Source organism: Hetaerina americana, unplaced genomic scaffold (assembly GCF_022747635.1).
Source record: "Hetaerina americana unplaced genomic scaffold, ioHetAmer1.1.p SCAF_3, whole genome shotgun sequence".
In the NCBI taxonomy this organism is placed as follows: Eukaryota; Metazoa; Arthropoda; class Insecta; order Odonata; family Calopterygidae; genus Hetaerina; species Hetaerina americana.
In genome coordinates, this window is record NW_027286874.1 from 4,822,755 (window position 1) to 4,835,597 (window position 12,843).

At 36.4% G+C, this 12,843-nt stretch overlaps 1 protein-coding gene across 1 annotated transcript in view; it reads left to right on the forward strand.

Annotated features, from left to right (window-relative positions):
• LOC139690387 (transmembrane channel-like protein 7) overlaps positions 1-9,985 on the forward strand; it is a 34,010-nt gene extending 24,025 nt beyond the window's left edge. The window contains exons 15-20 of the mRNA XM_071587817.1: positions 1,451-1,581; positions 1,697-1,855; positions 5,165-5,298; positions 5,581-5,687; positions 5,850-5,916; positions 8,554-9,985. Of these exons, the coding sequence (XP_071443918.1) occupies positions 1,451-1,581; positions 1,697-1,855; positions 5,165-5,298; positions 5,581-5,687; positions 5,850-5,916; positions 8,554-8,597 (642 nt within the window). The 3' untranslated portion in view covers positions 8,598-9,985. The remainder of the gene's footprint in view (positions 1-1,450; positions 1,582-1,696; positions 1,856-5,164; positions 5,299-5,580; positions 5,688-5,849; positions 5,917-8,553) is intronic.
• Positions 9,986-12,843: the final 2,858 nt, after the last annotated feature.

A 12,843-nucleotide genomic window follows, 5' to 3' on the forward strand; every position in this document is an offset into this window, starting at 1 on the left:
GAAATTCCATAATCAGTGAACCTCTGAGGGGATAATCTACCCTGAATTTTTTAACACGAGTGCTTCTACTGGTGATATGCCATTCACCATTGTTTTCTTTTTACTTACCTGTCACCACATATTTATAAAGTACATGAAGTTCTTGATGTACGTCAGAGACGCATGCTAGAATGTGGAGTGTAAAATGGAATCATCTCTCTAAAGCTCAATTTCCCTGCATCTGGTTGTGTGTTTCTGGTTTCACCATAGTGTGTACTTTTGGCATACTCCATTTTCATGCCTGTGCAAGCGGCAAAAGGAAACGGAATACAACAATGTCCCATGTGCAGTTTGTTTTAATGGGAGACAAATGGCAGTGAACAATTGGTTTTCACTTGCTGCTGTCACTGCAGCAACACAGCCCATAGTAAAAGTTGAGAGATTGGCAGCCTTTGCTGCATATCACCTTGCGGTAATAGCACCATATCCTGGTTGGCTGAACATTCTGCAGCGATGCAAAATTGGGTGTTTGAAACATAGCTTAATTAATGAATCTACCAAGTTGTGTTATTCTAAGTTTGTGGTGTCAACTTATTCTGGAAAAATGCTGGAATGGCTCGTACTCAGGGTAGGCTCTAACAATTTCTACTCCAGGCTGAGGTACCTGGGGTTCTGCAGCAATCGAAAACTAATTGCTCATCGGCGCTAATTATTCTGCCAATAAAACACCGCATGTAGATCATTGCTGTCTTCTATTTCCTTAAGTGGCTTAACACACCTAACATAGTTCTATTATGTCATAGTGTTTGATATAACTTATTCATATAGAATTTATATAAAGGATTTGTTTTGGAATTTGCAACTTCTTACTTCCAACAGAATCCACTTCACCACTTGTCATTAAACATTTTCTATGGTCTTTGAGATATTGTGACTCAGCATTTAGTAAATTAAGTCCAAAATTTAGTAAATATGAAAAATACTTGTAATATTGCTACAATGCTCTACAATGGCACAGTGAAACAGGACATTCATGTTGGAGACTCCTTAACCCTGCCCTAGGGGGTGAGGTGGTGCACTGCATGGCAGGGGGGATAGTTGTGTGAAATCAAGCTCCAGCGGGTGTGGGGTTATGACCAATATGAATACAAATTTTAATTGATGCTTCATTGTGCATCCATTATTAGCTCACGGTAAATTGAGAGTTTACCCTTCTCAATGCAAGAGAGAACTCTGAAGAATTCAACTAGATTTTTCTTAATGGTTTTGGATGGAATGATGAATATTGAAATGCTTACACTCTGGTTCTTTTGTGATGATTGCTCCTCTTCTTGGAAGCTGGAGAGTTTGGGGAATTTTTTTTCTATTTTATTTCAGTCTGCTTATTAGAAGAAGAGACATACAAGTTATGATAATCCTTTTCTCGTTGTTTTTATCTAATTATTTGTTTCCGATGTGTTTGAATGGGCAGATAGGATTGATGTACCACTGTCAGCCATCTGCGAAGGCATGGAGAGCTGCTCAAACTGAAACTATTTTTCTTATTCTGTCCTTCCTGTCACTCTTTGGAATTCTCTTTGCCCTCGGATTCATGTTTACCAGGTATTTTTCTTTTATTCTTCTGAATGATCTCCTGATTGTATCACTTGGAAATATGGGCAATAGTAACCACCAAATAAATGACGTTTCATTGACACAATTTTGCAATTCATTCCAGGGTTCCATCGTCCGACTGTGGTCCATTCAAAGGCTATGAATACATGTATCAAATGGTTGTTATTGAAATTTTCTCCATATTAGAAGAATCATTCACCTGGAAAATGCTCTCGTATGCAATGAGGCCAGGTGTCGTGGGATGTGTCCTTGTTTCCATGTGGTAAGGCACTCTCATTGTTTTAACAGGGAATATTACAGTGCAGAAAAAATGCTAATTTAGTAAGTGATTGGTTTGGATGTTGCTTATTCAAATTTCTTCATAGTGGAGAATTACCTTTTTTAGCATGGCACCAAAAATAATCCTCGTTTCCTTGCTGTTCAGAATCATTGAAGAAAACTGCTAGACTTATGCATCTACATAAAACCCCGCAAGCCGCCGCAAGGGTGTCTGGCAGGGGGTGCTAGGTCACCACCCGTAAAAGGGAACAAAACCACATTCAAAACCAACACACACATGCAAACCCATACCCACAGTCGAGTATACATTAATGCAAAAATCCTTTTAACCTACATGTATGCAATTACATTTACTATCATATAACAAATAATTGCACCTTAGGATGCAGTAAGAAATTTATCCAGTACACTTTCTTTCATTCTAAACTATGCATCAGTCTTCACCATACTTGAACTCCCAAGGAAATGCTGAAGACATGATGCCATGTCGGAGTTAAAATTTCATCTTTCAGTGACCAAGCACATTCTAATTTTCTTTCACTCTTTTATGACCCGAGTTGAATGTAAATTTATCCATTCTCAGCATTTCAATTGTCAAAGTGAATTCCATTTAAGGAAACAGCCTAATTTATCAAAAGGAAGGTAAACAGGGAATTGGGATGTAACTAGAGGGCGGTAACATTAAAGAAAACATGTTCATAAGTCAGGGTGTATTTCTTGATACCTTTATTATTTAGATATTGTGTTGTTTATGATTTGCCAAAAGTTTCCAGGTATTGAGATGATATAGTACTTATCAGAAAAGAATAATTTCAAAATTGTTTATGTTAATGATAACTCCTCATTTTCTCTAGCATTACCCTATTGAAATGAAGGCATATGAATAAGGCAAGTTACATCAGTGAATGAGTGAAGACCTAACCTTCATCCATATATTCATATTGAGTAACTATGGTCATTCTTGACATTAGCAGACTTACAATTATCCAGAATTCCCCAAATAAGGGCTGTATATGAAGTGGTAGCCAATGAAAACTTGTGTGCAAAAGTTAATTAAAAACTTATTTGTAGCTGGTATATAAGCTAGACATAATAAGACCAAACTCACTTCCCTCCAGCATCCTGTATATATGCTATGGATATTCAAGTGCATGTATAATAATGAGAGATCATTTCACAGGTGAGGTAATCTCTAGTATGCATTGTTGTAAATTAATACCTTCTCTTAAAAGTGTGGACAATTTTGATTTTCATTGATCTCTCATTTACATTATCTCTTGTTTGTACATTATTGGGAATAATTTTTATATTGGAGCTGATTTAAACCTGGAAAGTGGAAATGTATTTTTTTTAGCAAGTGACTCTGAGAAATTATATGAAGGCTGTTTAACAGGGATGATGTTTTTTTTTATGCACAAAATTTTGCTGTTCAAAAATTTGAGTTTGCCCTATTTCCAGTGAAATAGTTGTGTGTTGTATACACAGGATGCGGTGGCCATATCCGGACAAATTTCAATTTGAATTTCCCACCATATCGTAGTTCATTTGGAGGTTGGGATCGGCGTTCTTGAAAGTTATAGGCATCTAGTAAACAGTCATAACCTCAAAATGGCTGAGGTGTTATGCACAAGTGCAGAGCAAAATCAGAGCCGTTATTATCAAAAGTGTTTGTGAAGCGAAATAGTTCTATTCATCGGGTACCCCAGATCTGCTGTTTACGATATTGTGGCTAAGTATATTGCTTCGGAGAAGTCTGGGGAAGGTTTTGCTAACCCGATGAGGAAATGCTCAGGTGCTGATTTCAGAGGAATTTGCAAAATTTTGCAAATTTGCAAATTTTGAAGAATGTTGGGAAACCGTAGATGGTAACTGTGACCTCGGGGAGACAATAAGCCTTTCAACAGGACAGTTCTTTTAAGTCATTTAATCCAAAACTACCTCTCAGATAACATTGACATGTTCTGGTCAAAGGAGTTCTGGCCCCCTAATAGCCCGGACTTGATCCTCAACTATTATGTTTGGAGCATTGTTGAAAAAGTTGCCAATAAGATGAAGTACCCTAATGTCACATCTCTACGCACCGCTATGGAGCAGCAATCCCATATATGGTCAGTATTGTTTAAAAGTGTGTGCGATCAATTCAGGGCAGGGTTAGAGATGGTCATTGCAGCTGAAGGGGGTTGAATTGAGTAATGTCATTCTTGACAAATACCACTATTTGTATGTGAAAGGATTTTCATTATAATTTTTTTTAATTCATTTGCTTTTAAACTAAAGTTTCATTTGTCTGGATTTAGCTGCCAAAGACTGTTTGTGTTTCAAGTTTCGGTAATATGATTCCAGGATGACATCAGCAACAGCCATTGCGACTTGAAGCCTGCTCAGTTCATCAGTGGCAATGATAGTGATTACTTGTAACTGTTCGTTGCTTTAGCCTAAATAAATCATCAGCTGAAACCCAAACGTTACTACAGAAGACTTAATGAAGGGTGTGTTCTTTGCTGTGGCACAGATAGAAAATATGAAAGAATGGAAGAAGAAGAATATGGAAGAAGAATGGAAGAAGAAGAATATGGAAGAAGAATGGAAGAAGAAGAATATGGAAGAAGAATGGAAGAAGAAGAATATGGAAGATATGTTAAAAAAGGAGAGAATGAAGAAATTTCTTTAAGGGAGTTGAATCAGGAGTTCAATTCACTGATCTAATATGATTTAACATGAACACCACTGCCGCCATTGTGAGAGAAGATCATCAAATACATTAAGACCACTATTATAAGTGTTGAAATTCAATTAGGTGTTGATTACACAAAAACTACACAAGAGAAATGTGTGTGCTAAGATTCCCACAAACCCTCTATGAAATGCAATTATTTCATGAAAATGATTCTGAAGTGTGTGCTATTGACTTTAGTCCAGACCTTGCTCCATGTGATATTCGATCTGAAAAAATATGCTGTATAAAACATTTTTCATCATTGAACTGAATGTTTCAACTTTCAACTGATGCAATACTGGAGTCAAATCAATGAAACTTATACTCAATCAAATTAATTGAACTTGTTTTTTCACACAAAGTGAATATTATAACACAATATGATATTTGTGTATGTTAAAGAATAAAAATGAAGAAAGTTTTGGCCATCTTTATTGAACGGTATTTGTACATTCATGTTAGAAAATGCCCTTAAATATGCTCTTTCTAGATTCCCAGATGAAACCATAGGAAAGATATCATTTTTGTCATATTGTCCACAATCAATTCATACCATGCTTGTTTCTTTTGTTATAGTGTTGGCATTTACTACCTCAGGGCTGTGGCGATGGCCAGGGTTAAGATGGTAAAAATACTAAGGGAAATGTTGGTACTTGAAGCCAAGGATAAAGAGTATCTACTGGCCAACATTTTCAGCATTACTGAAGGCAGTGAGTAAATGAATCTTTTTTACATTTTCTTATCCTACGTATGAATATTTCAAAGTCAATCACAAAATATTGAGCTAAAGTACTAAAAAGGGCAAGTTAACTTAATTTGTTCTATGTATGAGTACATGTTGAACGATTATGTAGAAGTTTGAAATGCTCATGTTTTCCAATTATTAATGTATCTTATCTACTTCATTTGCCCAAGTGTTAGATATTGTTGCCCATGGCTCACTGAGTTAGAGAGAGTTCGCATTAAGCAAAATGACTTTCTATTTTTTGCAGAATCAGGCCCAAACAGTTGTCAGCCAAAAAGGGAATTTTTGTTTTCAGAAAGGAGCAGCACATTTGAATTCCGCAGGAGTGAAAATGAGGATGATTGTTTTTCAGAGGTTTGCTCCATTAGTAATATTTTTCCATAGTTTCCATTATTTTTGCTTTAATATAGTTTAATCATGAAATAAGCTTATTCTAACTGGGTGATTTATTATTAAACTTATCTAACATTTCTCACAGTCTCTCTCATTTAATCTGTGATAAATCCTCATTTTCAGGATGTGAATCAGTTGGGAGATGTGACCCAGATAACTAACGTAGAAGATTCTATCATGGAAGAATCAGGTGAGAATCAACTTTTCAAAATATTCTTCTAGGAATGCATTGTTAATCTTTAAATGTTGACTTCTCTTTGGGAGGCTTTTATGTAGCAAATGTGCAGTTTTCCCCGAGTAGCATAAAAAGATGTGAAATAGTCCGAGACTAACTCGCAGGAATTTGTAAAAAATATATACCTTTAAACATACATGCAGTGGCAAATTATGGCAGGGGAAAGTAATAGTTTTTAGTTGTTTGCTCTACAGTTGATTCCTATAATGTTGTGTGTCATAAACTGATCTTTGGGATATGTTTTTCATCAGTCCCTTGGTGTCAGAAGAATAGCTCAAATGGAATAATTCCATTGCCTGTTGCTTTAATCATTTGTTTGGCATCACTTCATCCTATTCATTGAGACCTTACAATGGAGCTGTCCTTGTCCCCACAATTTTTTCCTATCTAAAGTTACATCTGAAAAGTGATCTTAATAGAGTCACAACAATAGTCTTAAGCAGATCTTACACAAGTGCTTAAGGATTGGTAAAACTTTGAATAGTCCAAGAAAACATGGAAACTAGTGAAGAATGATCTGAGGCTTTCCTGGCGAATACTGTGGATGAAGGCTTCTCGGGCTTCGCACCAGGTCAGGTTGGGTAGCACCAACGTTTCGACAGCTAACTCCGCCATCCTCTTCAGGGTGAAGTGACATTGCCGGGATTGTGCCCAGTATTTATATGTTCGGCGTGGGGTCCGCTGTATCGTGATTGGTCGAGACGCTTGTTCTCTTGATTCCGTGATTCCGCGATTTTTTTGAGTACGGGTTTCCATGCGTTACTAATCTGGAATCCGTTGTCTCGATTTACCAGGTTCTTGTTCAATCTTATGTGGACTCCTTCTTTGACAATCCGGTCCCAGTATCCATTGGCCTGACAAAGGACCTTTGTCTTGGAGAATTCTATTCTATGTTCCTTTTCGATGCAATGTTCTGCCACCGCCGATTTCTCGGGGTAGCACAGTCGGATACATCTCTCGTGTTCGATGATTCGCTTTTCCACTGTTCTCCCGGTTTCCCCAATGTATGATTTCCCACACTCGCAGGGGATTTGGTAAACTCCAGCTCTTTTTAGATTCCGGTCGTCCTTCACGGTGGATAAGAAGGATTTCAACTTGCTCTGAGGTTTATGTATTGTATCCACCTTATGTTTCTTAAAGATCCTGCCAATCTTATTCGATATGGTGGACACGAACGGGATGCAGGCTCTGGCGATGGGTTTTTCTCCTTCAGCCTTAATCCTCTCCGGCTTCTCGAAGGTCCTTTTTAGGGCCAAGTTGATGTCACGTTCTCTATGGCCATTTCTCCGGAAAGTGGTCTTAAGGTGTTCCAATTCCTTTCCTAGGTTTTCTGCGTCGGATATGGTTTTGGCTCGATGGAGGAGTGTGGACAATACACTCCTCTTCTGTGATGGGTGGTGGTGGCTCTCTCCGTTTAGGTATAGGTCCGTGTGGGTAGGTTTCCTGTACACCCTGTGGCTCAAGGTTCCATCCTCCCCCTTCTTGATTAGGATGTCCAGGAAGGGTAGTTGGCCGTTGTCCTCCTTTTCCATGGGGAAACGGATGTTGGGGTGGACACTATTCATATGTTCCAGAAATTCATTCAGAGCGGCCGGTCCATGGGGCCAGACGATGAAGGTGTCATCCACATACCGGAAGAAGTACCTCGGTCGGTCGGAAACCCATCACCAGAGCCTGCATCCCGTTCGTGTCCACCATATCGAATAAGATTGGCAGGATCCTTAAGAAACATAAGGTGGATACAATACATAAACCTCAGAGCAAGTTGAAATCCTTCTTATCCACCGTGAAGGACGACCGGAATCTAAAAAGAGCTGGAGTTTACCAAATCCCCTGCGAGTGTGGGAAATCATACATTGGGGAAACCGGGAGAACAGTGGAAAAGCGAATCATCGAACACGAGAGATGTATCCGACTGTGCTACCCCGAGAAATCGGCGGTGGCAGAACATTGCATCGAAAAGGAACATAGAATAGAATTCTCCAAGACAAAGGTCCTTTGTCAGGCCAATGGATACTGGGACCGGATTGTCAAAGAAGGAGTCCACATAAGATTGAACAAGAACCTGGTAAATCGAGACAACGGATTCCAGATTAGTAACGCATGGAAACCCATACTCAAAAAAATCACGGAATCAAGAGAACAAGCGTCTCGACCAATCACGATACAGCGGACCCCACGCCGAACATATAAATACTGGGCACAATCCCGGCAATGTCACTTCACCCTGAAGAGGATGGCGGAGTTAGCTGTCGAAACGTTGGTGCTACCCAACCTGACCTGGTGCGAAGCCCGAGAAGCCTTCATCCATGGAAACTAGTGGGTATTGTTATGAATAACTGAATTATTTTAACATTTTGGTGGGTGGATAGATTCTCAAAAGTTACTGCATCACTCTTAGGTTTCCATGGTGTTGGAAACTTGTCTGATTCCTTCAGAATTCTTAATCTGCCAGTCCTAGCCCTTTTACTAGAAAAAGTAGAATTTCCTGTAGAGCGAAATAAAACAGAATTGTCTACTTCCTGCTAACTTGTACAGAATATATATTTTTCTTAACTTTATTCAAAATAGTCTTCTTTACTCTCTTTTCAGAATCAAATCAACAATGTGACATTGAGCGTGGAGGTACAGTTTGAATTTTTCCAACTTAGAACTCTTATTCAGGTCTCTCTTTGCCTTCTCTGGTCTCTAAATGATTTGTATTTTATAAATTGTCTTTAAACTAAGTTCCTATAATGTCATCCCTTGTTAATTTGCGCTTCATGTTGAGAAATGTACCCTCAATAAGTGGGATGGAGTCACTGCATTTACTTCTCCTTTTCTATTAATACTAAGATTTTTTGCAGCAGTATTTTTGTGCCAATGCTGGCAAATTGTTATAAATAGTAGAATTTTTCTTATTTGACACTGAATGCTCTAATACATATTTTTGCCAAGGAAAATATTTTTAATCACTTGTTGATACTTCATGAAAATTTGTATTATTCCATTTTCTATTCTTAAGTTATTATTTATGATCACCTAATAGTGGCTGTTTTAACTTTGTAGTTGTCATTATTATACAGCAATTTCAGAGTGTAAAAATCATCCGCATTGACCAGGATTCGAACCTGGATCCTTTGATGTCTGGGCGAGTGCTTCGGTCAGTTAAGCTATCAAGGCATCCTCTTAGACTCCAAAATTTTGGAAGCTTTAAAAGAACAAAATGTTTGATAACTTAACTGGCTAAAGCACTCAGCCAATCATTAAGGGATCCAGATTTGAATCCCGGCCAAGGCAAATGATTTTTACGCTTTGAAATTGTTGCATTGTAATGCACATATATTGGATGACTCCATTAAAAGTATACTGCTGCTATCTCGCAGTTTCTTGGAATTGGTAGTTCTCTCTTCATAAGACTTCTGATATTATTATCAATCTCTTGAGTTGCTTTCCCTAGGTCTCAATCTGAGGTGATATACGATGGAGGCTTTTTTGCTGTGAAATCTAGTTTAAGAATGCTATATACATTTCAATTACTGTGATAAGGTGTCGGTAAGCAATGACACTTATAGTCAGTCCTCCGCATGTCAATGAAGTTGTCAATTTTGATTTGGTGCCAAAATGTTCTGAGGGAGATGTTGATATTTCCTGTTTCCAATTGAGATTTGCTTCTAATATTATTGTCATTCTGAAGTAATTATTATACACATATATACACAGTGGTAAATATGTATGCTCATATTTATTTTAATTGTTAACAATTGAGTTTTAATGTGATTGGTGCTTTGCATTAGTAATTAGTTCAAATGTGCCGAATACTTGAGTAAAAATGTTAAATAGCATTTAACCTGTTCTTGATGATCTAGGTAATGATGCTCCTTTCAAATAATATTAATTTGATATTGGTTTGAATGTTACTGTATTATCAATAGTGTTTTGAACAAATTAATTTTAGGTGCTATGAACACATTCTAGCAGCCATAAATTGGCTTGCTGAATTTTATAAAAAATGTAACCATGAATGTTTTTAAAATATATTTTGAAGATTTCAAGAAATTGTCAAATTATCCAAAAAAGCATTTTAATATCGATTTCATTATTTCAAATCATTATGGAATTGTTGGTACTGAAATACTCCACAAATATTAATCAAGTAACAACTCACTTCTTCGTGGAAATGAGCTGGTAAACCTACAAGCTCATTCGAATTTGTGGGACTTTCTTCTTTAATGTTTCATTATCATGGCCAAAAAATTTAAGGTATTCTATGAAGAGATCATCATTACTACCTTTGGTAATATCTGATTGGTGAGAATAATTTTTTCCCAATCATTGATGTAATGTTGCATTTTGTTTTCTGAATTTTGGTTTATGATATATGGTTTTGTATATTATATTAAGGATAAGATGAATATACATTTTTGAGGTTCAAAAATTTTTTACAATAAGGTGGGAACCCTCTATAGCTCTGTAGCAAGATTCAAAACCATCTCTGAAACAGTGTTGGCACACTGATATTGGTACTGCATAGTCTGCTTTTTATTACCACTATTATTACTGGTAATTGCCTCAGTAGACATTTTAAATGGGTAATGCCCTGGTGAAAATGGTGGATCAAAAACTTACGAAGATGTAAGTTCAAATCCCTAATCCCTCAGGGCAGTTCTCAGTAAGTGATAGGTTGCAGTCAGCAGGCCTTATCCGTGGATCGACATATACCAAACGCCTTTATCCGCTCCCTCTGTTTTGAATTTTTTTCCATGGCGCCATCGAATTTTTGAAATATATATATGGTTGCCCTAGGCCACATAGATAATGAGTCTTGCTAATTGTTCTGTTTTGGCCACATGAAAAGGCACTATATAGGGAAGATAAATCTATCAAATCAGTCGTTATGAGATAAGCAAGTTCTTTGCATTAACATTTTGTCCCCAGGTTCTGTTCTTATTTATTGCTTTATATGACCACCCTATCTAATGTCTCTGGAACCATTTGCGTATCATTCTTTCTGTTTCATCGTAACAGTTGCGAGGGCAAAAGGCCTCACCACCATCTATAGTCCCAGCTGTTAGAGTTCTTTCTTGAGAAGGAGAAGCAAAAATGCCTTGTATATAACCCCTGTAATAGATTCCAAAAGGGATAAGCTTTTTTTGAGTGAAGATAATGTAGAGAATTTATTTGAACACCTGGACGGAGAAAGAGAAGTGAGTATTGGATGTGATAGTGAAAGTTCAAGTGAGGATGATTCGTCGAGAGACACTTTGTTGAAAAGATACAGCCGACTGGGAAGAAGTCCAGGCCTCAAAGAAGATGTCAGGTGTCTAACGCACAAGGTAAGAGGAGGGATACAGCGTACTGGTGCCCCAACTGCATTGCAGGTCTATGTGTAGGGGATTGTTTCAAATTATATCACAGAAAACTGAACGTTTAGACTGGAGGTTCGAAAATTAAAGGTGAATAAAAAAGTGAAAATATAAAATAAAACTTAAGTGAAATTTTTACTAAATAGAATAAGAAATTTAACATAAGGTATTTTTTTTTAAATTTTAGAATAGATATTTAAAAAGATATAAATTATTTTCAACAATGCTGTGACAGAAAGAGATTCTAAATAAATTAAATACTGCAAGTGGGGTCCATGCATTTGAATACCTATACCGGCTTGAGGGATTAAGAAAGAAAATATAAATATTGGTGAAAATATTTTAATAAATATTGGTGAAAAATATTTTAATAAATATTTTTTTGTTTTATGTAATCTGTGAGTTTTCAAGATGAAGAATTCTACAGACAGTTTTAAAACTTAAGTACCTTAAAATGCTTGTTACTGTGCTATAAGTATACAAGATGAAATACAGAAAAGCATTTCTGTACTCAAATACTACATTTCTTATACTGACCCTCACAACTTGTGCCAAGAATTAGTTAACTAATGCACATGATATTTATTTGTAGTGTAATGCAAAAGCATATGAATAATTTACAATTCATTTTTAAGTATTCATTAGACTGTAATTAAAAATATTTCTCAAACAAAAAATCAAACAAGTCTTTTTTTTTTGTTATAACCAAGTAAAAGGCTTGATGGTTCACTCAAATATCAAGAACAATAATTTTGTTTAATTAAAATTTTAAATCGTTCGGAGTTTGTTGTAATGAGAAATGTCATTCAGTAAATACATTTAATTTTATCCCCGATATATATTTTATGTCCAAGACATAGTTCTGGTTGCTTGGGAAATACTAGTATTCATTATTGAGTCATGATATTGCAGTATATTAGTAATGGAGAATACCAGAATTTTAATCGTTTTTTGTTTCTAGTGGCTAGTAATTCCTGGTGTGCATTTCACAATCTTTATTTTTGGTTTACGATTATGGGTAAATTTGTGTATCGTGCATAGACCATTGGTTGAACTTGTTTTCTATGCACATATATTCAATATTAAGAGTTGAGCATCCTATAAAATTACAATTTAGAGGTGAGAAATTATTAATACCCAATGAACATAAGGACCTGATTATAATAATTTTTTATTATAAACCCTATTGCCGACTAGCTATGTACTATGTAAATAGGGATGCTATATATTGAGTATAGTCAAACTGTTGAGTAAAATCCCACTTAATGTACATTTCAAGAAGATTTAGTGCTCTGTAGAATTTCCCTGTGGCATGCTGGAAATTACATTTGCCTCCGAACTGAACTGAACCCATTGATCAACATTGTTTGTGTATGGTAATATAACAAGTTCTTAATCTATATTCTTGTTGATACCATAACATTTGAGATAACTTTTCAGTTTGTTGTGGAGGACCTAATTGAAGAACCACTTTCTTGGAATTTGAAGAGGCACCATCCACTTGTCTCTTCCCTTCCCTTGGATTTCAGGATATAAT